A 27,947-nucleotide genomic window follows, 5' to 3' on the forward strand; every position below is an offset into this window, starting at 1 on the left:
CACACAAAAAAAAACACATCACACAACAATAAACAACAATATCAATGCTAAGTGCAAAAAACTACTTAGCCAGTATCATATTGGAAAAAGCGAACTGGGGGTCAGTTACAGAAATAAAACTACTAGAACTTGCAATCGTACTGGATGCCACTCTGGCCAGTTGAGCGCAAGCATCGATAACACCATAGCAAGATACAATATTCCTGTTTTTAAAGCAGCTGGGTAAATACATAATATATTTGCAATATCTAAAGTAACCTCTTCTAAGCCTCCGTAAATCTTTTTTCCTCAGTAGATGGCAGAGACCAGACAAGAGATTTACGGCTGGAAAACAAAACTACTGTAAAGCTGACCTAGACCCTTGCGGTTATATCGCCCTCTTTTCGAAGATATCCTACCATATAACACAAGAATATTTTTTAAGGCATTAGAAATCAATTCGCTGCAGGTTTTGGAAATTGACGGGCAAAACAATATACCAAGCCATTTAACTTATACAGAGCAAGGTTAGGTAAATGAAAGCAAACCAAGGTTAAGGGGAGATACAGAGAGTTTACTATTACAGCAAAAAAACTCGCACTTATTCGTGTTTGTAGATAGGCCAATATCACCGAGTAGAGACGACAACTTACGGAAATTCTGAGCCAACCCCCACCGACAAAAACTAACTAGAAGGACAAAATCGGCATTCGCAATAGAACTTAAACCAATATCACAAAACAATATGATAGGAGAGAGATGTTTCAGACACGTAGCGAGGACACATTTATATATGTAAGGATATAAAACACCTTCCTGTTTCACTCCTCTCCTAACTGCTACCGGATTGGAAATTCGTTAGTTGAGTGGCTAGACAGCCCAAACAGTATTATCGATTTACTTTTGGCAGACTACAGGAAAACATTCGACCTTATAGAGCACCTCATTGCACTGACAAATCTAAAAGTATTTGAACAGTGTGAAGTTAGAAAACAATTCTTACTACATAATATGCAGAATAATTGTACCGAACCCATTAGGCATGCAGACCCGCTATACTTTACCCCCACCCCACCCCCCTAATGTGCAAATATATAGCCCAAATTTGATTCTAAAGCATTATATTTTTGTCTTACTTTGGCATGTTTGTTAGAGAAACATATTAGAAGAACATTAGGGAGGGTTGTATATCATACAAGTACCATAAATAGATCTAAGATGGGCGTAGGGAGAATTTTTTTGTAATTTTGATAAAAATTTTAATTCTTTTGCATTTTGTATTCCTTTACTATTGACTTATGTTGTAAAAAGTTCAAAGTTTTCTATTTAACTAAGAAATTACTCCAATATTAATCCTAATTTAGGTCCTTGGCTGATATTGGTTTAGGCTAATGCTTGGCCAATAATTAGTCTTAGGCTAATATTGGTCCTAATGAAGAATAAGAATAAAGATCCAGCTGAGCCATTGGGGTCTTCATATAGCCTTCAAAGTGAAAACAGCTATTTCGGATTTATTGATTTTCAAAATTTGCTTTTAACTTGAATTAATTCAGTGCGTTGAACTTTAACTGACTCAGTGACCTTGCAGGGATTATGGAAGTTTTGCAACAGGTGAAATACCAGATTATCATTTATGGACTATATTACTATAGGTAAAAAATGTCAGGTCTCGGAATTTGGGTGAAACATACACTTCTCTATAATCCGGTGTTGAATTTCATACAGAAATACCCGGAGCAAGGGGTGTCTTTTGATTCTATTAAGGACCATGCTTTGGATCTATTTTTTGGCTACCGAAGTGTTAGATTCGAGAAAACTTTTCCTCCATAAATCATTTCCGAGTGAAGTTCCACCCAGGCGAGTTGGTAACAACGCCGAACACAACAGTATTTCCATCATTATTGCAGGGTTTGAAAGAGGCGATGCCGAAGATATAGATGTCCTGGACTTTATGATACGGAGTGTGAGTGAAATCCCAATAATTCCCGCTTTGTTGAAATTTGCCTGCATGACAGGTCCTATGTCTACTGAAATACTGACCAAACAATATTTTACTTTAATTCCTCACCATCAGATTCTTTTTCCGAGAATTTCGCGTTGAAAATATAATTCTAGTTATTTGAGCAGGAGTTCATACTCTATTTATGTTTTTATTCCAAAATCTAAGAGATGTATTTGCACGTCTTTAAAACATTATGAATTTGGATTGCACGAAGTTGTGAAGCTGAAAACAATTTGGTTGTACTTCATTTAAGCAGAAGATCTATGTTGCAAGGTTTCATTTTTATAACACACAGATTTTTAAAGGCTATCAAAGGTCAGGACGCTCTAGAGGGGTAAGGTGTGGAGGTAGGTACTTTAAAATACCTTCCCGGGACATACTTTAGCCTGTAGATCCATCCCTGAAAGTTTCAGTTTTCTAATCTTACCCCTTTCCAAGATAGTCAAAAGTAGCTAAAGTAGAATTTTACCCTACTATTCAAACCAGGGTCCATGATAAAAAAAAAACTTGTTATTTTTTGGGGTATTCCTATAAAAGTATCAGAATCGTCTTTAAAGGAAAGCCTACCGGGATTAGTACATGCCATAAAAATAGAACTTTTAAAATATTTTCCTTTGGAATTTCTGGATTAGCCAGCACTAAAAAATGTAATTAGCTGTGGTCTACGTTCTAGATGTGAGCATCTCCGTTTCGAAATATATCGGGAATTACCGCGTCGTTGTTTCCGATGCCAAGGAGTAGATCACCCCATTTCTAGATGCCCATACTTTTCTGATTTATCAAAGTGTTCCCGCTATGCTGGGACTCACAATAATACGATTGATAACCCGTGCTCAGTTGCTGCTAAGTGCGAAAAGCAAGGTATGTTGTGCAGACGTCAGCAGAATTCGTTCTGGAACAAATGGACTAAATATCCTTGCATTCTCATATAAGCTTTCTAATTCAAGGGGTTCAATTCCCCTGTCCCCTCTCTGCAGGCATTGTAATATGAATAATGAAACAATTGACCATTGCCTATTTGAATGTAATATGCTGACGTCTGCACAACATACCTTGCTTTCTAAACTGTTAAAATACTTCAAACACCACAAAATCCCACTATCAGCCAAGAGTCTAGCCAACTATACCTGCACACAGAGCATAGAAATCGACATCTATCATCTTATATTTGAACTCCTAGAGTCGAAAGATCTGCTGAAAGATATCTGAATATATATATTAAATATGAGGCAACCAAGCCAGTAGCTCTTGCTTAAGGTGTTCTAATGTCATGATTATGGCATTTAACTCAGCAGACATTATAGATAAATTATTAAATAGTCTCTTGCCCATTGCAATTTTCAGGTTAGTAAGGAAAACACCACTTGCAACCTTCTCATTCATTTTTGACACATCAACAAACATTTCGAAGTGATTTTTATAGGTAATTGTATTAAGTTCTGCAAATTTTTTCTGAACAAAAGCAATGGGGGTTAAATCTTTATTCCATTTTGAAAATTCAGTATTTATTATGGGAGATGACCCATTCCATGGAGGGGATTGGGGGAAAGTAGATGCAATGTACTTTGCTGGTACAGGGAACTTCTTTTGAATATTGGCATACTCATCTGCAATACCTCTATACATGGCTGGATTTCTTAACCAATTATGTAATGTGTGTGAGCTATTTGATTCAATTTTTGTAAGATATTTTATCAAGAGAAAGCTACGTCTCTCCTTTATTGTTGTTAATCCACTCTCCATAAGTAGAAACTTGGTGCTTGTGGGTTTCCTAAGACCAAATATGAGACGTATTATATCATTGTGTGTTGTTTCAATTTTTTGCATCTGGGTCTTTGCACATGCACCATAACAATGAGCCCATAGTCAATATGGGTTCTTATATGTGATTTATAAAACTGGAGTAAGGTTTTCTCCTTACAAACAGAGGGTGTGGAAAGAAGTCTTTTTAGTATATTTGCTTTTCTATAGCAATTTTTTATTGTGCTTGAAATGTGGAGGTGGAAATTAAGTTTTAGGTAAAGCATGAGACCTAGGTAATTAATATTATTATCTTATGGAATACTTGTTTTATTTAGAGTTAGTTTTGCATTAACATGGTTTCTCTTCCAGTGAAATTGGATTATTTTTGACTTGGTGGGTGCAATGGGTAAATCTGAATGTTGAGAGAATTTTTCAAACTGGAAAAGTGACTTTTGCAGATTTGACTGTGCTATCTGAAAGGTGTTGCCAGAAGACCATAGCACCCGATCATCAGCATATTGTAGATTCGTGTGGGGTAGGTTCATGTCCCAGAGATATAGGGCAAATAGGAGGCAACTGAGGACTGCTCCCTGAGGTAGGCCTTTGGATATTGTCTTTTGGGGTAAAGAGGCTGATCCAACACAAACAATGAAACTTCGCACTTCTATGAAGGATTTAATAAAGGATACTAGCTTAGGAGGTACTCCAAGGTTTGCAAGTTTATTTAAAAGGATTTGGTGGTTCACATTGTCATATGCTCCTTCAAAATCTAGGAAAGCTGCCACTAAGATATTATTTTTTGAGAAAGATTCATTTATTGCATTTGTTAGCAAAATGAAAGCATCTGTTGAGGAGTGGTATTTCCTGAATCCAGTTTGAGTGTGTGGGATCATGTTATTTTTCTCAACAAACCAGAGAAGTCTGTGATAAATCATTTTCTCCATGATTTTCCCCATCACAGGTGTAATCATTATGGGCCTATAAGACTCAGGGTTATCTTTTGGTGTATTTTTCCTTAGGATTGGTAGGCGGGACAAACATTTCCATATATTGGGGAACCTAGAAGATGCCCAAGCATGATTATGACAATTTAGCAGTTCTTGTTTGTATGAAGGTGTGAGATTCTTTATCCATGTAGGGTGTATATTGTCATAGCTGCTGCTAGTTTTGGACTTAAGATGATGTATTGCATTATTCAATTCCTGGATTGAAAATGGATTTGTTATGTACTCAGATCCTGGGCGTGGTTGGTAACTAGGGTTCATAGGAATTGTGGACAGTTTGCTTTGATTATTTGATGTTAGCTTATTAACAAAAAGAGTTGGAAATAGGTTAGCCTTTTCAATATCATTGACATAATGGGTATTATTATGTATAAGCTCATACAGGAGTGGGTTGGGAGAAGTCTTTTCCCACATATGTGGCTTATGACTTTATGTATAATTGGCTCATGCGTTTCTCTGGAGAGATTATTTGCAAAATTATTCCAGTATTTATATTTAGCATCTATTATAGTCCTTTTTAGATTAGATTCTGCTTGTAATTTTTTTTAAATATGTAGTAGGTGTTGGTTTTTTTTTATGAATTCCGTCCTAGCTGCCTTTTTTATCATCCATTTATTTAGGCACTCATTTGTCCACCATGCCTTAGGAATTTGCTCAGGGAATGTTTTCTTAGGTGTTGTCCTGGGGATAGCATGATTAGCTGTATTTATTAGTAAAGATGTCAAGGCTTCAGCATGTGTGTCAACTGTTGTGTAAGAAATGCATGAACTTCGGGTGAAACGTGTAATTTCATCATTTAGCTTTTTTTGGAAAATAGACCAATTTGCTTTAGTGTTGATATATTTGGAGGTATGAGATGAAGTTTCAGCAGGTTCATTTAGGGAGCAAACTATAGTAAAGTGGTCTGTACATAGACTATCAATTTTATTTATGTAAATTTTGTTCAAAAAATTTAAAGACACAATTTGTAGGTCAATTGTGGAGAATTTGCCACTTTTGGGGTTAAAATATGTATTCAGGTTTGGAGGGGTAGCAAGAGCTAATTCATTATTATTTGAGGTCATATGCTAAATAAATTTACCAGCTTTATTTGCTGGTTTATTCCCCCACAAAAGGCTGTGGGCATTGAAATCACCACAAATAATGATATTTTCTAACATATAAAATTATTTATATAATTAAAGAAATCCTTGGCATCTGTAGTTTGGCCATTAGGGTTATACAAGCTTATTATGTAGGTTTTTAAATTATTCAGCCAAACACTTATACCAATTACATCAACATCATTTTCAAAATCTAGAAAATTGATGCCACAAAATTTTATATTATTATTAACTAATAAAGCTACACCTCCTCCTTTTCTCTCTGAAGATCTATCCTTTCTCAGGATAGTATATCCGAGAGACTTAATTTGTTGATTTTGGGTTAAATGAGTTTCCTGGAGGCAAGCAATATTAATGGAATTATTATTCATAAATGATATTAGTTCATTTAGCTTATTTTCTGTGAGTGATCTTACATTCCACTGGATTATTGATAAATGTTGTGCTGTTGATTTATTCTTCATATGACTGTGTATCAATGTTCAGCTTTGTTAAAAGTAAAGCAAGATCTTTTTTGGCTTGAATGAGCATATCATCTGGGATGTGGATTTTTGCCAATTCTGCAATAATTTTTGTTTTCTGTAGTTGATGTACGTTCATGGCCTGAACTGCATTACAGTTTAGAATGAATAAGCATATATTTGGGAATTGCATTTTTGGTAGTGCATCCTGTTTGTTGGTTAAGGGATTGATTCCTGGTAGTGTTTCTGGTTTGTTTCTTCTTGGGAGGGAGGGCCAGGCTGGCCTCATCTCACCGGAAAACGAGGCTTGCTGGCTTGGTGATTCCTTCTGATAGGGATTTGAGCTAGGGGGCTAAGAAGATATTGTTTTATATAGGGTGCTTGATGCATTAGGGGCATTTGACTTGGGGGGTTTGGTTGGTTTCATTACAGGCTTTATTTGGTATTGTTGGGCAGCATTTGCTTCCATTGCTGCAAAGGGGTATGGGATGGCCTTTTCTGTTGATATTTGGAGTGTTCGAGCTCTTTTCTTGTATGCTGGGCATAATGATATATTTGTAGATTCATGTGGGCCTTTGCAATTGATGCATGTAGGCTGGGTGTTGTTGCAAGTTGTCAGCTCTTTAGGATGGAAAGATTTACAATTACTACACTCTTGGAGAATTTCATTGCATTTGTTTGTTGTGTGTCCCAGTTTGAAACACTTCTGACACTGAATAGGCTTAGGTTTGTTTTCCTTGTGTGGTTTGATTTGCCCAAATAGGGATAATTTTTCTGGGATATCAATTTTATCCTTTAGTGTGAATAAGAAGGATCTACTAGTTTTTAGGCCAGTAGAGTTAGGTTTTCCAAGTTGGGTAACATCCTCAACTGGGATTGTGTTTCCAGCCCTTTCTGAGAGGCCTTCTTTTAACTCCTGAGTAGATATCTCTGGGAGAACATTATAAACTACAATTTTTGTTGGTGATTTTTTTGGGTTCTAATTAGATACAGTACGTGTAATAATCAGTTGGGATTTAAGGTATATTACTGTGTTTGCTGATTTCTGATCTTCTACAGCTATTAGAAGGGATCCATCACAGTTAATGTTAAGAGAAAATATTGATTTTCTCAGTTTGAAAATTGTAACTCTTATTGCAGTGATCATTTTTATTTCAAAGGGGGTAATGGGAGTAATTTTAAGGTAAATTCCTAAGTTTTTGGAGGGAGGATCTTGGGCAGGGAGAGGGGAAATGCTTTTAATTGGGGAGATTTTTTTCTTTTTTCAGAGCTTCTAGAGAGGACCTCTTGAAACCCAATATCATCATTGTCCTATTCTCCGAATTGGAGCTATCATTAGAACTTTCAGATAATGTGCTTGACCAGCCAGGATGGGTATCTTTCACTATGGAATTTGATTTGGGATCTGGGGGGACGTTTTTTTTTGAGGACTTCTAAAAATTGCCGATTTGAAAAAGCTTTAAACACAAATATAAAAATAAAACAAGAAGGGAAAATAGATGATATCAAACCGTCTGCACTATAATATGGCGAGGATAAACACCACAGTATAGCCCTGAGGATGACTTGAGCCGGATAGGTTTGGTACAACTGCTGATTAGAAGCGATAATAATCACAAGAAAATATATTTCGATTTTCTTATAAGGTTGCCTTGCCTTTTATAATAAAATTCATTCTTCGCTCAATAGGCCATAAATTTTTAAATTGCGTCTATTTCTTCAAATAAGATCCCCATGTTGTTATTATTCAGAGCTATCTATCCAAATATTTCTATTTCCTAAAGAGCCGGGTGAAACTCAAAACAAGCAAAAATTAACATTATCAGGGCTAACAACCCCTATGGCTTCTCAAGATCAGAACATAATTTGCAATTTACTGACAACAAAAGGCAATTTAATTTTTTCCTTTTTAATCTTTAAAAATCAAAAATTATTAAGAATTCTACTTGTTTTTTTTCTGTCAGTAAACTTAAATGATGGCTTTCTTTTATCTATCTTTTTTAATATTGTGAGAAATATAAACATTCAGCTCGAAATAAGGACTGTTCTCCGAAAAGTGCAAGTTATTTGCTAGTCTTTAGAAGGCTTGGTGCATGTGCAAAGACCCAGATGCAAAAAATTGAAACAACACAAAATGATATAATACGTCTCATATTTGGTCTTAGGAAAGCCACAAGCACCAAGTTTCTACTTATGGAGAGTGGATTAACAACAATAAGGGAGAGACGTAGCTTTCTCTTGATAAAACATCTTACAAAAATTGAATCAAATAGCTCACAAACATTACATAATTGGTTAAGAAATCCAGCCATGTATAGAGGTATTGCAGATGAGTATGCGAATATTCAAAAGAAGTTCCCTGTACCAGCAAAGTCTATTGCACCTACTTTCCCCCAATCCCCTCCATGGAATTGGTCATTTCCCATAATAAATACTGAATTTTCAAAATGGAATAAAGATTTAACCCCCATTGCTTTTGTTCAGAAAAAATTTGCAGAACTCAATACAATTACCTAGAGTGAAGCCCACAGAGTGAAGCAAAGCCCACAGAGTGAAGCAAAAGGAAAAGGGCTAAATAGTTTTACTGAAAAACCCGCCTGCTGTTAAATAGAAGAAGAAGGTCCTAATGCAACCATAAATGATGATAATGGGTTTCAAGAGGTCCTTTCTAGAAGCTCTAAAAAAAGGAAAAAAATCTCCCCAATTAAAAGCATTTTCCCTCTCCCTGCCCAAGATCCTCCCTCCAAAAACTTGGGAATTTATCTTAAAATTACTCCCACTACCCCCTTTGAAATAAAAATGATCACTGCAATAAGAGTTGCAATTTTTAAATTGCTAAAATCAATGTTCTCTCTTAACATTAACCGTGATGGATCTCTGCTAATAGCTGTAGAAGATCAGAAATCAGCAGATACAATAATTAACCTTAAATCCCTTCTGAATATCCCAATTACTGCATCTAATTGGAACCCAAAACAATCACCAACAAAAATTGTAGTTTATAATATTCCCCCAGAAATATATACTCAGGAGTTAAAAGAAGGCCTCTCAGATAGGGCTGGAAACACAATCCCAGTTGAGGATGTTACTCAACTTGGAAAACCTAACTCTACTGGCCTAAAAACTAGTAGATCCTTCTTATTCACACTAAAGGATAAAATTGATATCCCAGAAAAATTATTCCTATTTGGGCAAATCAAACCACACAAGGAAAACAAACCTAAGCCTATTCAGTGTCGGAAGTGTTTCAAACTGGGACACACGACAAACAAATGCAATGAAATTCTCCAAGAGTGTAGTACTTGTAAATCTTTCCATCCTAAAGAGCTGACAACTTGCAACAACACCCATCCTTCATGCATCAATTATAAAGGCCCACATGAATCTACAAATAAATCACTATGCCCTGCATACAAGAAAAGAGCTCTAACACTCCAAATATCAACAGAAAAGGCCATTCCAGACCCCTTTGAAGCAATGGAAGCAAATGCTGCCCAACAATACCAAAAAAAGACTGTAATGAAACCAACCAAAACCCCCAAGTCAAATGCCCCAAATGCATCAAGCACCCCATATAAAACAATATCTTCTAAGCCCCCTAGCTCAAATCCCTATCAGAAGGAATCACCAAGCCAGCAAGCCTCGTTTTCTGGTGAGATGAGGCCAGCCTGGCCCTCCCTCCCAAGAAGAAACAAACCAGAAACACTACCAGGAATCAATCCCTCAACCAACAAACAGGATGCACTACCAAAAATGCAATCCCCAAATATATGCTTATTCATTCTAAACTGTAATGCAGTTCAGGCCATGAACGTACATCAACTACAGAAAGCAAAAATTATTGCAGAATTGGCAAAAATCCACATCCCAGATAATATGCTCATTCAAGCAAAAAAAGATCTTGCTTTACTTTTAACAAAGCTGAACATTGATCATTCTCATGATCTATCTATCATGAGAAGAAGGAGAAGAACAATGTTAAAAATAATTGTGGATATTTTGATCTAATTTTCGGTGATTGAGACAGTCATTGAGACAATTGAATTTTTCTGAAGAACTGGTTTAGCCTGCCTACCAGTCCAGTGAAAAAGGCAGGCAAGCCTAGCAGCCCCAACCCCAGGGGTGCAATTGGGGACCCCCCAGGTACAGTGTTTTTATTTTTCTGCCTGGTGCCTACACCTCTGCTTTGCTGTTATTGAACCTTTTATAATTGCTTGTGCCAGCCGGAAGATCCCTTGCCTTTTGCTGTTGGCTTGTAGCTTGATTAGCCTAGTTTGGAGTTCACTTTAGCCTACATCATGGGTGACAACTCTAAAAGGAGCTATAGACCAACTAGTCACAGAGAGATGAGATCAGACTGCTCCATCTAGTACAGTGGAGCTGAATCTATTAATGAGCAGATTACAATGCTTACCTCACACATTAATACCCTTAAGAACAAGCAGAAGCTAATTGCAGATTCACTTAATGACCAAAATCTTAAATCTACTATGGCAGAAGTTGTCAGTGAGGCACTGTCTAATGAGGTTGGTTCTTTGGTTGAGGCCTCTGTTAAAAAACTTGCCTCTAGTCATCTACCTGCTGCTTTTGATGCTAACAACATGGAAATTATTAAACAAGAGGTATATAATAGTCTTAAAATGGATTTTGATGTGCTTGTGGAAAAATCACTAAAACAATATGATTTGAGGATGTCAAAGCTTGAATCATCTCTTCATTTGCTTGAATCAGGTTTGTCAGAGCTGCAGAAATCTCTGAAGCCAATTCAACTCAATGTGGATTGTCTGATTGATCAGTTTGACCAAATGAAAATTTCAAATCAGCTGATCCTATTTGGTTTCAAAGACCCTTATCCAGAAGCTTCTGAGAGCAAATTTCTTGGATTTTGCAGTACTAGGTTTCCTGGTATTCCTTTGACTAAGAATGACATAGTTTCTGTTAGAAGGATTGGAAAACAAGGCTCAGGTTTAAAATCTTGCCCACTTGTTGTGGAATTTTGTAGTCCAAGAATGCAGCAGTTTATTCTTAGAGAAAAGAAGAGTTTGCTAGGTAGTGGTGTCTTTATTTCTGAGTCACTGACAAAGCCTAGACTTCAGCTACTTAACTATGCTAAATCAAAGCTTGGGAAGAGGTCTACATGGTCCAGTGGAGGAGAAATACTTACCAAGCTTTCTGATGGTAAAGTGATCACTGTTAAAGAGGCATCTCAAGTTGATGTTCTCCATCAGTCAACTACAGCCCCTCCAAGCCCCGCCCAGGACTTAAAAAAAACATTTTTCCCATTTTAGCTCTGTTGTTTTGTTGTTGTTTTTTTTTAGCCCTTTATTATATAATTTTTTTAATTATTCTTTCAATTTTTTTTTTTTACATTATTTTTTTAAATTAAATAAAAAAACAAATTATAAATATTTCCTATGGTTGCTTATTTATTGTTTTGCCTTTTTCTATATTTGTTTTTGCCTTTATCCTTGTAATTGTTTGTTATTTTTTAATCTTTTTGAGCTTAGTAGCTTGTTATTGTTCTTTGTCTTGCAGGCTTTTTTTTCTTCTCTTTCTTTTTTTTGTTGCCTACAAGTTTCACTTTTTTAGTTTCAATTTACCCTCTGCTATTTCAGCCGGTTTGTTTGATATTTTGTTCATTTGTGAAGATATTGTGTGCATTTGTTATGTTTGGTAAATCTGGGTGATTTTTCTTTTCTTTTGAATTCTTCTATTCTTAAATCAGTTATCTTTGAGCAACCGAGTAGTGCTGGCAAACAAGAGGCACACACACTTGACCCTCTTCTTGAATCTATGGTTAATTCTAGTGGCAATTATCACACTACTATTGATTTTTGTGATAAAATCATGCCTTCTCTCTCTTCAAATCGTTGCTTTAATGTATTTTGTTTGAATGTACGTGGGATACGAGATAAGTTAGATAGTCTGAAATCATATTTGTGGTCTGATAATTCTTGCCCTTTTGATGTAATTGGTTTAACTGAAACATGGTTATCTAATAGTGAAAATTTAACAGCTTATGATATGCATGGTTATATTGCTATTCATGTCCCTAGAGTGGTAACAAAGTGCTCAGGGGGCATTTCTTTATTTATAAAATCTGATATTGAATTCAGTAGACGGTATGACCTTGAATCCTTGTTTACTTCAGTAGAGTCCAATAGTAGGACTGTTTATTCTCTTGTCATTGATCTGAAAAGCCAGTTTGCATGTGATACTGTTTGTTTGTTTTATAAGCCCCCTCCTCTTCCAACACATCTGTTCTGTGATTTGCTTCATCTGCTTTCTGGTGCAGGGACTTTCTCTAAAAAACGTATTTGTGTTTTGGGAGATTTTAATTGTAATATGTTAAATGTTGGATCAAGTGATGAATGTGACCATCTGTTTGATGTGCTTTCTTCTTCTGGGCTACTTCCTTCAATTTTTTTTCCTTCACGTGCTGATCCTACAAGAAATTCTGCCACTTTGATAGATAATATTTTCATTTCTCATTCTCCAAAATTGAAGTTTACTTCTGGTCTTGTTTTCACTGATCTGTCTGATCACTTCCCTATTTATCTATCACTTTTTTTACCTAATACTGAGACTGCTGTGAATAAGCAAGGTGAATCTTCTTTTAGAACTTTTACAGATAATGAAATTTCTAATTTAATTCTTAGTCTTCAGAGTAATGATTGGTCTAGTGTTCTTGAAGCTAATGATGTTGAATGTGCAACAAGTTTATTTGTGTGTCGTATGGGAGCTCTATTGGATAAGCATTTTCCTCTTAGGAAGAGACCAAGGAATTCTACACCCAAATGCCCATGGATGTCCATAGGTCTGATTAATGCTACACATATGAAGGCGTCTCTGTTCAAGGTTGCGTGTAAAAGTAAAACACAGGATGATCTTTTGAAGTATAAACATTACAAAAATGTACTAACGACTTCAGTACGTGCAGCCAAAAAGCTCTATTTTTTGCGTCGAATTGATGAGTGTAAGGGGAACTTGCGAAAGGTTTGGAATGTAGTTAATGAAGCTATTTCTCGTAAGAAACTCAAACAGTCCCCCCCCCATGTCATTACAGGAATGCTGATGGATCTATTGTGGATAAAAATTCTTTAGCAAATGCCTTCAATTTGTATTTCACCACTCTTCCTTCAGTTCCCATTCAACCCAAGAATAGAGTAAGTAGTTTTCCCATAGCAGAAAAGTCATTTTTCCTTTCCCCATGCAGTGATATTGAGATTTATAGTATTATTTCCCAGCTTCCAAGTAGCCGTTCAGTTGATGGTTTTGGTTTGACCAATAATTTTCTTAAAAAAATTGGTCAGTTTGTTTCTAACCCCATCTCACACATAACTAACCTCTCTCTTTCTTCTGGTGTTTTCCCTCATTTATTTAAAGTTGCAAATGTTTTACCTTTACATAAAAAAAGTTATTCATCTCTAATTTCAAATTATAGACCCATTTCTCTTCTTCCTGTCATCTCTAAGGTTGTTGAAAGAGTAGTGTATCGTAGACTCTCTTCATTTGTTTTTAGTACTAACACGACTGCAGGAAATTCTCTCATAACTAACCATCAGTATGGTTTTTGTCCCACTTTCTCCACCTTGTATGCACTTTCAGATGCAACAGAGTTTGTGCGTGTTAATCTGGACAAGGGCTTGTGTGTTTTGGGTTTATTTCTTGACTTTTCAAAGGCCTTTGATATGGTTGACCACTCTGTTCTTTTGTCTAAACTATCTTCATTTGGAGTGCATGGAGTCCCACTAGAATGGTTAAGGTCTTATCTGTCGGGAAGATCTCAGTACTTTGCCTATATTGAAGGGTGTCCCACAGGGCTCTGTGCTTGGACCACTTTTGTTTTTAATTTACATTAATGATCTTGTTGATGGTCTTCATCCCCTGGTGCACCCTATTCTTTTTGCTGATGACAGTAACTTTTTCATTGCTGCAGTAGACTTACCATCTGCCAATTCCCTAGCTCAAGGTCTTCTTGATAAAGTAAAAGATTGGTGCTGGTCAAATGGTATGACTCTCAACAGCCAAAAAAGTGCCATTATACACTTCAGGACCCCTTATCCTATGAGAGATGTAAGGGAGCCAATCATCCTGACTTATGGGAATGATGTTATACCGCAAGCTGCTATGGTGAAATTTCTTGGTGTGTATCTTGACTGTTTTCTCTCTTTTAAGCCTCATATAACTCACACCCGTTCCCTCATCTTCCGCCAGTCTTCAATGTTGCACTGGGTTAACTCATTCCTTCCCCCAGATGTTATGCTTTCTCTTTATTATGCTTTTATATTTCCTTACCTTTCTTATTGCTGCTCTGTCTGGGGTAATACTAATAAATCTCTTCTCTGCTCACTTCAAAGAGCCCAGAATAGGGCAGTGAAGGCTACTTTTCTTCTCCCTCAGCTTTACCCTTCCTCTGATCTTTATAATGATACTGGAATAGCTCTGCTGGATTGTATTGTGGGTAAAAGTAATCTTTATTTAGTGCATTCTGCTTTTCTAGGTACACTTCCACTGCCTCTACAGCAACTTTTTTTCACGGACAGGCTCAGGTAGGTACTTTACTTTTTTACATATTTCTTCTCGTAGATTTATTTTGCCCAAACATTCATCTACAGCAGCCCAGAGGTCTCCTGTTTATAAATCAATTCAATTATGGAATTCAATCTCACTGGATGTCCCATTATTTCTGTCTGCAAAGGCAGTTATTCATCATGTATTTCCAGTTTAATAATTTCTCTCTCATTCGTTTATTTTCCCTGTTTTCTTTTTTCCTAGTGTTTCTCCTTTTGTATTTTTCCCTTATATATCGTTATTTTTTTTTTTTTTTTTTTTTTTTTTTTTTTTTTTTGTATGGTATTGTTTATTCTCTTTAATCTTTATTTCATATATATTGTTCGATTTAGAGTAATATTTATGGTTGTCTTAGTACTTTATTATTGTATTTTAAGGCCCACAACAAGCCAAGCTTCATGGGCTAAATAATTTTTCTTTATGTTTGTAATACAGTGTAGTATTAATAAAATGATTGATGATTGATTGATTGATACACAGTCATATGAAGAATAAATCAACAGCACAACGTTTATCAATACTCCAATGGAATGTAAGATCACTCACAGAAAATAAGCTAAATGAACTAATATCATTTATGAATAATAATTCCATTAATATTGCTTGCCTCCAGGAAACTCATTTAACCCAAAATCAACAAATTAAGTCTCTGGGATATACTATCATGAGATAGAATAGATCTTCAGAGAGAAAAGGAGGTGGTGTAGCTTTATTAGTTAATAATAATATAAAATTTTGTGGCATCATTTTTCCAGATTTTGAAAATGATGTTGATGTAATTGGTATAAGTGTTTGGCTGAATAATTTAAAAACCTACATTTGTCCTCTAAAAACAAATAGGTTATTTTACTGGTCTATCTCTGGTCAAATCATTTCCCTAATTAATAAAGTTTAAATGGCTTATCTACACTTGCCACCTGCATGCTACCCTTAAGAGGTTATGATAAACAAAGTTGTGACATCACAGACCCATTTTCATTATACCATAACCAAAGTCAACATGGGAAGAAAATTAGGTAAAATTCTACTTTAGTTACTTTTACCTATATTGGAAAGGGGTGAGGTTAGGAAACTGAAACTTTCAGGGATGGGTCTGCAGGCTAAAATATGTCCTGGGAATGTATTTTGAAGTACTTATCTCCTCTCCTTCTCCCTCTAGAGGATCCTGAAATTTGCCTACATGACAGGTATTTACCTTTTGACAAAACTCATTAATTTTGGCAAAACAAAATTTTACATTAATTTTCTGCTAGAAGATTCTTTGTCTCTAGCTTTAGTTCTGAGAATGCAATTCCTGTTCTTTGAGTAGCAGTTTAAGCCATATCAGTGTTAATTGTCAAAACTTCGGAAATGTATTTTAGTATCTTTAAAACTCTATATATCAGGACTGAGAAAAATTGTGAGGCAGAAAATCTATTTTACAAGGTTTCACTTTTATAACACATATATTTTAAAGGTCAGGACCCTCTAGAGGGAGAAGGAGTGGAGGTAGATACTTCAAAATACCTTCCCAGGACATACTTTAGCCTGTAGATCTATCCCTGAAAATTTCATTTTCCTAACCAAACCCCTTTCCAAGATAGCCAAAAGTAGCTAAAGTAGAATTTTACCGAAAATAGGATTTTGGAATATATTTTAATAAACAAGGTTAAAAGCTGAAGTTGTGTAAGGTAAGCAGTGATTTATAATTATGATAGTAATATAAGATGAAATGTGAGCCAAAACAACTAGTAATAATTTACCATTATATAGAGGGGGAGGAAGGGATGAGTGGAGGTATGTACAGTACCTTCCCGGGACATACCTTAGCATGTACATCCACCCCTGAAGGTTTCATTTTCCTAACCCTTTCCAAGATAGCCAAACGTAGAATTTTACCATGAGTTGTCTCATCAAGAGTAGGTAATCTGTACCTTTACGTATTACTAATGGGTCAAATCATAGTACAATCAAAACAGGCCTACTTAAAGATGGAACTAATGCCTCTCGTTCTTGAAGTTTTGAATTTGGCGCCAAGTTTTTGAAACGAACAATTGAAAGCATACGTTCACACAGAAACTAAAAGAGTCAAGTCACAATAGTCGTCACAATAGTCACAAGGCTTTGTCGTAGAAACTTCAAAATAGGCTCAACGATTACAAATTTAAAGGGTTATTGCCCTTATTAATAGTCGACAGTTATTGGGGGGCAACTATGCCTCCCCCCCACGCTCATCATTTCACCAAAAATATATAAAATATTTTTTTCAGGAGACTTCCCACAGCCCTCAGGGCAAAGGTTTTAAGTTATGCCCTAGGGGCATACGAGGTTTTTATACAAAACTTTGTTGTAGAAACTTAAAAAGGCTCAATCGATTGGAAATTCAAAGGGCTAGTCCCCTCTTTTATAGTCGAAAGTGATTGGAGGGCAACTAGCCCCCCACCCTCGCCCATTGTTTTCCCAAAACACATCCAATCAAAATCTGAGATAACCATTTTGTTCAGCGTATTGGATTTCCAGATAGAAAATGTGTTTTTGAGGAGAAATCTCCCCCACAACCTTCGGGGTAAGGATTTTGTGTTATGCCCTGGGGGCATATAAGGTTTTTATTGAAGGTGTTGCTTTAGAAAGTTCAAAAAGGTCCATTCGATTGGAAATTCAATGGGCTAGTGCCCTTTTTGATAGTTGACAGTGATTGGAGGGGAACTAGCCCCCCCCCCCCATGCCAATCATTTCCTCAAACTCATCCAATCAAAATTTTGAGATAGCCATTTTGTTCAGCGTAGTTGATTACCTGATGGAAAAATGTTTTTTCAGGACACTCCCCACAGCCCTCAGGGCAAGGGTTTTAAGCTATGGCCTGGGGGCATAGAAAGTTTTTAAAGGAGGTGTTGTCGTAGAAACATCAAAAAAATCTCATTCGATTGGAAATTCAAGGGGCCAGTGCCCTTTTTAATTGTCGAATGTGATTGGAGGGCAACTAGCCCCCCCCCCCCCACGCCCATCATTCCTCCAAACACATCCAATAAAAAATTTTGAGATAGCCATTTTTCAACGTAGTTGATTTTCAGACAGAAAATATATTTTGAGGAAGACACTCCCCCAGAACCCTCAGGACAAGGATTATAAGTTATGCCCTGAGAGCAAATAAGGTTTTTATTGAAACATTTGTCTGAGAAACTTGAAAATAGCTAATTCAATTTGAATTTCAAAGGGATAGTACCCTTTTTAAAAGTCAAAAGTGATTTGAGGGCAACTAACCCCCCTCTTACGCCCACGTTTTGCCCAAACACATCCAATCAATATTTTTGAATAGCTATTTGATTCAACGTAGTTGAAAGTTCTGGAAATTAGGTCTTTAAGGATGAAAAACCCTCCCCCCACAGCCCTTGGGGCAAGGGTTATAATTTATGCCCTTGGGCATATCAAGTTTTTATTGAAAGTGTTGTCATAGAAAATTCAAAATTGCTCATTCAATTGGAATCGAGAGGCCTAGTGGCTTTTTAATAGTCGAAAGTGATTGTAAGACTTGACATTTTTATAGTAAAGATTGAAGTGGGTATAATTTATTATTTTTTGTAGTTGCTGTTGTTTAGAGAAGGGCACTTCGTATCGAAGCAGTTGTGGTGGGAACTTCGAAAAGGGCTCATTCGATTGAACATAGAAAGGGCTGATGCCCTTTTTAATAGTCAAAAGTGATGTGAGTGCAACTAATCCCCTTCTCACGCCCATCTTTTCCCCAAACACATTCAGTCGAAATTTTTCGATAGCCATTTTATTCAACGTAGTTGAAAGTTTTGGAAATTAGGTCTTTAAAGATGACAACCAATCCTCTCACAGCCCTCATTGCAAGGGTTTTCATTTATGTCCTTTGGCATATAAAGTTTTTATTTAAAGCGTTGTCTTAGAGATTTCAAAAGGGCTCATTCAATAGGAAATTGGAGTGGCTTGTGCCCTTTTTAACAGTCAAGAGTGATTGGAAGGAACTAACACCCCTCATGCGCCCACCAATTCCCCAAGAAAATCCAATAAAAACTTTAAGATATCCATTCTATTCAACTTAGTTGAAAGTTTTGGAAATTACGTCTTTAAGGATGACAACTACTTCTCGAACAGCCTTCATTGCAAGGGTTGTAATTTCTACCCATTGGTATATAAAGTTTTTGTTGAAAACTTTGTCGTAGAGACTTCAAAAAGCACTCATTTAATTGAAAATTGGACTGGCTTGTGCCCTTTTTAATATTCAAAAGAGATTGGAAGGCGACTAACATCCCTCTTACGCCCACTAGTTCCCCAAACACATCCAATCAAAATTTTTAGATAGCCATGTTGTTTAACGTAGTTCAAAGTTCTGGAAATTCGGTCTTAGAGGATGACAATCACCCTAACAGACCTTAGGGTGAGGGTTGTAATTTATGCCCTGGGGGCATATAAGGTGTTTATAGAAATGCCGTTTCCAAAAGGGTTCATTCGATTGGAAATCGAAAGGCCTAGCGCCGTTTTTAATAGTCAAAACTGATTGGAAGGCTTGACATTTTTATAGTAAAGATTGAAGTGGGTATAATGTATTATTTTCTGTCGCTGCTGTTGTTTAGAGCAGGGCACTTCGTATCAAAGGAGTTGTCGTGGGAACTTCGAAAAGGGCTCATTCAATTGAAAATAGAAAGGGTTGATGCCCTTTTTAACAGTCGAAAGTGATGTGAGGGGAACCAATCCCCCTCTCACACCCACCTTTTCCCCAAACACATCCCATCAAAATTTTTAGATAGCCATTTTTATTCAACGTAGTTGAAAGTTTTGGAAATTAAGTCTTTAAAGATGAAAACCACTCCTTTCACATCCTTCATTGCAAGGGTTTTAATATATGCCTTTTGGCATATAAAGTATTTATTGAAACCTTTGTCCCAGAAACTTTAAAAAGCACTCATTCAATTGGAAATTGGACTGGTTTGTGCCCTTTTTAATAGTCAAAAGTGATTGGAAGGCGACTAGCACCCTTCTTACGCCCACCAATTCTCCAAACAAATCGAATAAAAATTTTGAGATATCCATTTTATTCAATGTAGTTGAAAGTTCTGGAAATTCGGTCTTAGAGGATGACAATCACCCTAACGGACCTTAGGTTAAGGTTTGTAATTTATGCCCTGGGGGCACATAAGGTGTTTATATAAAGCGTTGTTGTTTCCAAAAGGGCTCATTCGATTGGAAATCGAAAGGCCTAGTGCCCTTTTTAATAGTCGAAAGTGATTGAAAGGCTTGACATTTTTATAGTAAAAATCTAAGTGGGTATAATGCATTATTTTTTGTTGTTGCTGTTGTTTAGAGCAAAGCACTTCGTATCGAAGGAGTTGTCGTTGGAACTTCGAAAAGGGCTCATTCGATTGAAAATAGAAAGGGTTGATGCCCTTTTTAACAGTCGAAAGTGATGTGAGGGCAACTAATCCCCTTCTCATGCCCACTTTTTCCCCAAACACATCTCATCAAAATTTTTAGATAGCCATTTTGATTCAACGTAGTTAAAAGTTTTGGAAATTAAGTCTTTAAGGATGACAACCACTCGTCCCACAGCCTTCATTGCAAGGGTTTTAATTTATGCCCTTTGGCATATAAGGTGTTTATTGAAAGAGTTGTAGTAGAAACTTCAAAAGGGCTCATTCAATTTGAAATTGGAGTGGCTTGTGCCCTTTTTAACAGTCAAAAGTGATTGGAAGGCGACTAACACCCCTCTTACGCCCACCAATTCCCCAAACAAATCCAATAACAATTTTGAAATATCCATTTTATTCAACGTAATTGAAAGTTTTGGAAATTACGTCTTTAAGGATGACAACCACTCCTCCTACAGCCTTCATTGCAAGGGTTTTAATTTATGCCTTTTGCCATATAAAATTTTTATTGAAAGCCTTGTCGTAGAAACTTCGAAAAGCACTTTTATTGAAAGAGTTGTAGTAGAAACTTCAAAAGGACTCATTCAATTTGAAATTGGAATGGCTTATGCCCTTTTTAACAGTCAAAAATGATTGAAAGGCAACTAACACCCCTCTTACGCCCACCAATTCCCCAAACACATCCAATCAAAATTTCTAGATAGCCATGTTGTTCAACGTAGTTGAAAGTTCTGGAAATTCGGTCTTAAAGGATGACAATCACCCTAACAGACCTTGGGGTGAGGGATGTAATTTCTGCCCTGGGGACAGATAAGGTGTTTATAGAAAGCGTCATCGTTTCCAAAAGGGCTCATTTGATTGGAATCGAGAGGCCTAGTGCCTTTTTAATAGTCAAAAGTGATTGTAAGGCTTGGCATTTTTATAGTAAAGATTGAAGTGGGTATAATGTATTATTTTTTGTTGTTGCTGTTGTTTAGAGAAGGGCACTTCGTATCGAAGGAGTTGTCGTGGGAACTTCGAAAACGGCTCATTCGATTAAAAATAGAAAGGGCTGATGCCCTTTTTAATAGTCAAAAGTGATGTAAGTGCAACTAATCCACCTCTCACGCCCACCTTTTCCCCAAATACATTCAATAAAAATTTTTAGATAGTCTTTTATTCAACGTAGTTGAAAGTTTTGGAAATTAGGTCTTTAAAGATAACAACCACTCCTCTCACAGCCCTGATTACAAGGGTTTTAATTTATGTCCTTTGGCATATTATGTTTTATTATATTAAGTTTTCATTGAAAGCGTTGTCGTAGAGACTTCAAAAGAGACCTCATTCAATTGGAAATTGGAGTGGTTTGTGCCCTTTTTAACAGTCAAGAGTGATTGGAAGGAACTAACACCCCTCTTACGCCCACCGATTCCCCAAGCAAATTCAATAAAAGTTTTGAGATATCCAATTTATTCAACATAGTTGAAAGTTTTGGAAATTACGTCTTTAGGGATGACAACTACTCCAACAGCCTTCATTGCAAGGGTTGTAATTTATACCCTTTGGCATATAAAGTTTTTATTGAAAGCTTTGTCTTAGAAACTTCGAAAAGCACTCATTCAATTGAAAATTGGACTGGCTTGTGCCCTTTTTAATATTCAAATGTGATTAGAAGGCGACTAACACCCCTCTTACGCCCACCAATTCCCAAAACACATCCAATCAAAATTGTTAGATAGCCATTTTGTTTAACGTAGTTCAAAGTTCTGGAAATTCGGTCTTAGAGGATGATAACCACCCTAACAGACCTTAGGGTAAGGGTTGTAATTTATGCCCTGGGGGCATATAAGGTGTTTATAGAAAGCGTTGTTGTTTCCAAAAGGGCTCATTTGATTGGAAATCGAAAGGCCTAGTGCCGTTTTTAATAGTCAAAAGTGATTGGAAGGCTTGAATTTTTTGTAGTAAAGATCGAAGTGGGTTTAATACATTATTTTTTATTGTTGCTGTTGTTTAGAGCAGGGCAATTCGTATCGAAGAAATGGTCGTGGGAACTTCAAAAATTGCTCATTCGATTGAAAATAGAAAAGGCTGATGCCCCTTTTAATAGTCGAAAGTGATTTGAGGGCAACTAACCCCCCTCTCACGCCCACCTTTTCCCCATACACCTCCAATCAAAATTTTTAGATAGCCATTTTACTCAACGTAGGTGAAAGTTGTTGAAATTAGGTCTTTAAGGATAACAACCACTCCTACCACTGCCCTCAGGGCAAGGGTCTTAATTTATGCCCTTTTGCATATAAAGTCTTTATTGAAAGCGTTGTCGTAGAAACTTCAAAAGGGCTCATTCAATTAAAAATTGAAAGGACTAATGCCTTCTTTAATAGTTAAAAGTGATTGGATAGTGACTAACGCCCCTCTCACACCCACCAGTTGGCGTGTTTTATATTTTCACCAGTTAGTGAAAATATGCACAAGTTGGCGTGGTGGGCCAGTTGAAACTGGCCCACCAGTTTTTAAGAAGTTGTCGTATAAACTTCGAAAAGCACTCATTCAATTGAAAATTGGAGTGGCTTGTGCCCTTTTTAATTGTCAGAAGTGATTGGAAGGTGACTAACACCCCTCTCACGCCCACCAATTTCCAAAACACATCCAAACAAAATTTTGAAATGGCCAAGTTGTTTAACGTAGTTGAAAGTTCTGGAAATTCAGTCTTAGAGAATGACAATCACCCTAACAGACCTTAGGGTAAGGGTTGTTATTTATGCCCTGGGGGCATATAGGGTGTTTATAGAAAGAGTTGTCGTTTCAAATAGGGCTCATTCGATTTGAAATCGAAAGTCCAATTGCCGTTTTTAATGGTCAAAAGTGATTGGAAGACTTGACATTTTAATAGTAGAGATCGAAGTGGCTATAATCTATTATTTTGTTGTTGTTTAGACCAGGGCACTTCGTATCGAAAGAGTTGTGGTTGGAACTTCGAAAAGGGCTCATTTGATTGAAAATAGAAAGGGCTGATGCCGTTTTTAATGGTCGAAAGGTATTTGAGGGCAACTAATCCCCCTTCCACTCTCCCATGCAAACCGTCCCACACCAACCCTCCCATTTCTGTTCTTAAAGTTTAACCAAATCAAAATAGCGCAGGTGTATCCAAGCTATCAAAGAACGTAAATTTTTTTTTTTGCGAATGGTATCAAGTTTTCCTTTCCAGGTCAACTAGAGGAGGTATGAAACTAAATTAAACTGTACTATTTGTGTCTTGATTTTTAAAAGGGTGTATGTTGTGAAAAATTGCTGGAAATTTTCTCTAGCATACAAATGGCAGGTCAAAGTATAAAGTCTTAAAAAACGAAAAGATTTAGTATTATTCTCTTTTTCCCTAAAAAGACTATATTAATATAAAACGAACAGAAAATGATTTAAAAAAATTTTTCGACAAAATGATTTTTCAAAGAAAATTAAAGAACTCCATTAAACAAAAATGAGCAAAAATAAAATCAAAAACCTACCAAGCGTGAAACTACCGCAAATCAGCATCGATAAATAAATGAAACCCAAAACGAACAGAAATTCCAATATTTAACTAGTCAAATTTAAAACGAGCAGAGATTAACATAAGTTGGGCGCAAAACTCCTATGCCTCTTTCCACCCCTATGCCTATTTGCACCACGGAGCCACTGGAAAACTTACAAACCATAGTAGTGTTTGTTATCAGGGTGTATTTACCGTCTTGATTCTGCATTAAACCCACCATTCATTTAAGGCTTAGCATCTTTACCATTTTATTTAGTCATCCAGACGCATGGATCAATTTAATTACAACTTCATCGGCCCGGTACTTCTCGAAATGCTTACTTTGCATCTATAGGAAACATTCTGCTTGTGATTTTGTCTGTTAAGAGAGCACACATCAGAGACCTTGGTATCAGAAGTCATAAAAACGATAGAAACAGTTGATATGGTTGGACACCTTGGGATTGGAAAGTTCGAAATTCCAAAAGTAAACTTAAAAGCAAACGATTACAGAGAACTAACTGTGTGGTCGTTTTACAAAATAACACCACCACCAATACTGAGTGATGTGACTACAGAAGATTTAAAAAGTATGCTGAAAGAGCCAATACGAATTGACTCGACTTTCACAAATTTTCCATGCCACACACAAGCTGTGGAACGAACAGTAAAATATATCATGAAAGCCTTAAAGAAAGTGTATAGTCATAAAAAACAGGAAGGATTTATTAGCTCCACTTTGAAATTGAAAAGGTCATGCCTGAATTTAAGTGAATGGGACACTACAAAACCTAAAAGACTAACAAAACAAACATTTTCGCTCCTTTAATTTTGAAAGTTTATTTTTTAATTTTTTATATCTGGTAGTGTGCATCGATATGACCATCTTTTGCTAATGGTTGACAATTCTGCCATCAGCTTTTGCACACTGCCGCAAAGTGCTATAACATTTGAAAATTATTTTCCCAAAAAACTGCAGATTTTGCTAAATTTTTGAAGTTTCACGTCCCTTTCCAGAACAGAAGAAATTATTCTATGGCGGTGAAATATTACACAGAAGCTGCCTATGCATAGAGATAAATTTTTCCTTCTATCCCAAAAGGATCATTGGAAGTTTGCTTTTTTGATGACATCTAGTTTGGATTTGCCCAACTTTGCAAAAGACATCTGACTTTATCCAAAATATTTTGTAAAGTAGCAGTTATCAAAGGTATTTTATCATATTCATTCATTGCATAAAACTCAGTATGAATAAGGATTTGACTAAAGTCATATTTTTTGGAAAGTAGTATCAAATGGTCCGCAGATGCATAATTTAGGAATTTTTGGCTTCCAGAAGATTTGCAACGACTTCAAACGTAGCTTTGCCACAGATTATTTGACGTTTGGTCTTTCATTTAGAGTTCACTATTTGATGAAGTTGTAATTAAATTGATCCATGCGTCTGGATGACTAAATGAAATGGTAAAGATGCTAAGCCTTAAATGAGTGATGGGTTTAATGCAGAATCAAGACGGTAAATACACCCTGATAGATAAGATAAGATAAGATCTAATATTGTATGTGTATTTAATGAAGAATAAAACTTATCTTATCTTATCTTATTATTTGACGTTTTGTCTTTCATTTAGAGTTCACAATTTGATGTCTTTTTCAATTTTACCTCTTTAGCATTCACTTCTTTCATCTAATGTTTAGATTTTTTCAACGTTGTATTGTTTTTATCTACGCTATTTCTCTTTCTTTTTGTGCATTTTAAATTGTCTTCTTTATTTTCTATTAGCAACTTCTGCCTCTTTTTCTTCAAACAGATATGCCAGTATCTCGAATGTTTTTCTGTTTCAGGTCAGAGACTTTCAATTCGTCTTTGAAAAACAGGTAATATTGGTTAAATCTTGTTAGGCCTAAAGTCTTCATGCGACCATATATTCTCAAATAATCAATATCCTCCCTGATTTTCTTGCGGAATTTTTCTTTTAATGATCCAAGAATGTGATCTGGTTGACGAAACCTTCCCCAGAGAGAAAAAAATTTTAGTAATTCATTAAATTCATATAAGTTAATCTCACATTGCTTTCTAGGCCAATTCTCAAGCAAAGACCGTTAAAATAGAAAACAGAAGAAATGGCTAGGATTTGCTCCATTTTTCAGAAGATATTCAATGACATCAAACATACCCCAGAGGTTGGATTTGCCCCCCCTCCATATCCGAGAGACATTTGGTTAAATGGAATTATAATCTTTTAAAGCTGTAATTAAAGGTGATTCATAATATGCCTTAGGCAATTCTAACCCAGCCCCGGAGAATACAAGTAGCTGACACAAATCAGGTCTTCCTTCTCGAATAGCAAGGTGTAGAGGTGTTGAATCGCTTAAGAGACAGCTAGGATTTGGTCTGGCGTTTGGTAGATATCCGACTAAATGCAATTTGTTACTTATCATAGCTGTAACTAAAGGTGTTTCATCATATACAATTCTTAAATCTAAATCGGCCCTGTAGGAGATAAGTAGCTGACACAAATCAGGTCTTCCTTCTCGAATAGCAAGGTGTAGAGGTGTTCAATCGCTTAAGAAGCAGCTAGGATTTGCTCTGGCGTTTGGGAGATAGCCGAATAAATGTAATTTGTTACTTATTATAGCAGAAAGGTGTTTCATCATATACAATTCTTATATCTAAATTGGCCCTGTAGGAGATAAGTAAATGACACAAATCAGCTATTTCTTCCCAAACAGCTTGGCGAAAGGGTCCGTCACCTCTGAGCCAGTAGCAACCAATTAAATCTACTAAGTATCAGTTGCTATCTACTACTACTACTACTACCAACTCATCGCAGCACCAAGCCATCTGAGACTGAGACAGCTAAGCAAGCTGCTCCTTCATCCGAATCTATCCATAACCTTGCTCTTTCTATCCTCCTAGAAAGTTTTAAATACCTTTAAATCCTTCTTTATGACATTAACCACCCCAAACGAGGACGATCTTCTTATGTTTTGTCCTAGATGGTTGGCCGAAAAGGACACTATTCAGCAATCTGTCAACCTTCATCACAGAATGTGTCCATGCCATCTCAAATTATTTTTCATTATGGCCCTAGAAAGCGAGATTGAACAACATTTTTCGTACAGCCTACTATTTGAAATGCGGTCAGTCAGCCGGGTGAAAAGAACAATCCGTAGGTAATTTCTTTTGAAAATATCTAGAAAATCTTCATCCGCTTTTCGGAGCCCCCATTTTTCAGAGACATATTTGACCTTTGTCATCACTGTAGCTTCCAATACTCAATCTAAGTTCGCAGACGTATCTTCCTATTCTTCAAACCTTTTTTTAACTGTGAAAAAACACACCGAGCCTTGGCTATTCTACTTTTAACATCTTCACTGCTCCCACCGTCCATGCTAATAATACTACCAAGGTACATAGAATTTTCACATGTCGTTAATGAACTTCTTGATGATGTCACATTGATCTCCTGCAAGCTTGAATGACAATATATTTGATATACCATTGTTATAAGTTTAATTATAACGTCATTTGGTTTTGGATTGGCTACCGTTCAAGTGGGATAATGTTGGCGTATGTAACATCAAACAAAATGACAAATGGCTTTAAATAGCTAAAGAAAATTTCTTCAGGTCTGACCTTTCAAGTATTATTCAATGGATTTTTATTAAACTTTATTGGCACACAATGGTAATTTTTTATGCATCCATTCATTTCAAATAAAGCTCTCATTACAGGTCAACCACATTTCACTTCTGTCTAGCATTCATTCTCTGTTTGACGATGAATCTGATGTTGAAAGTGTTAAAAAGGCCCTAGTTTCTCCTAGTCAACTTAGGGAATATACAGACGTCCTCAGAAAAGCTGACAGCTTTGATGATCAGAAATCTAAACGTTCAAATCCATAAAAAAATCAAAGCCTGTCTCTTAAGACTTTGTTCTACCGTTGTTATAATTAAACAAAAATTTTCTTTTTCGATTCATCAATTTCTCAGTATTATTGAAGATGAACCCCCTGGACTCCTCATGTTCGAAAATTGCAGATTTTTGCCGTAAAGTTGAAAGCGGTTAGGAAAAAATTGGTGTTCCAACATTCCTTACAAACAAACCTTTTGTTGTTTTTTTAGCCTTGTTGTCTGAATTTGACAAAGATCTTTACTTGAAGTTTATTGCGGATATTTAACAATCCTTATTAAAGTAAACTTACTTCAAAAAGAACAAAGT

At 36.2% G+C, this 27,947-nt stretch overlaps 4 protein-coding genes across 4 annotated transcripts in view; 2 read left to right on the forward strand and 2 right to left on the reverse strand.

The window, feature by feature from the left end:
- Positions 1-16,869, reverse strand: part of LOC148946272 (protein EFR3 homolog cmp44E-like) — a 44,909-nt gene extending 28,040 nt beyond the window's left edge. Inside the window, exon 1 of the mRNA XM_089097902.1 lies at positions 16,780-16,869. The gene's annotated coding sequence lies outside the window, so the exon portion shown is untranslated. The remainder of the gene's footprint in view (positions 1-16,779) is intronic.
- LOC148946270 (uncharacterized) overlaps positions 1-26,740 on the reverse strand; it is a 279,226-nt gene extending 252,486 nt beyond the window's left edge. The window contains exon 1 of the mRNA XM_089097649.1: positions 26,657-26,740. The gene's annotated coding sequence lies outside the window, so the exon portion shown is untranslated. The remainder of the gene's footprint in view (positions 1-26,656) is intronic.
- Pngl (N-glycanase Pngl) overlaps positions 1-27,947 on the forward strand; it is a 492,631-nt gene that overhangs the window by 346,083 nt on the left and 118,601 nt on the right. The gene's annotated exons all lie outside the window — the stretch shown is intronic.
- Positions 10,591-27,631, forward strand: LOC148946273 (uncharacterized). The gene is given in 5 exon segments (XM_089097650.1): positions 10,591-11,519; positions 11,941-13,348; positions 13,351-13,600; positions 25,506-25,600; positions 27,461-27,631. Coding segments are annotated over 5 exon segments (2,853 nt in total).

The sequence above is a fragment of the Artemia sp. Qi Xiang Cuo genome, chromosome 12, assembly GCF_049724085.1.
Source record: "Artemia sp. Qi Xiang Cuo chromosome 12, ASM4972408v1, whole genome shotgun sequence".
In the NCBI taxonomy this organism is placed as follows: Eukaryota; Metazoa; Arthropoda; class Branchiopoda; order Anostraca; family Artemiidae; genus Artemia; species Artemia sp. Qi Xiang Cuo.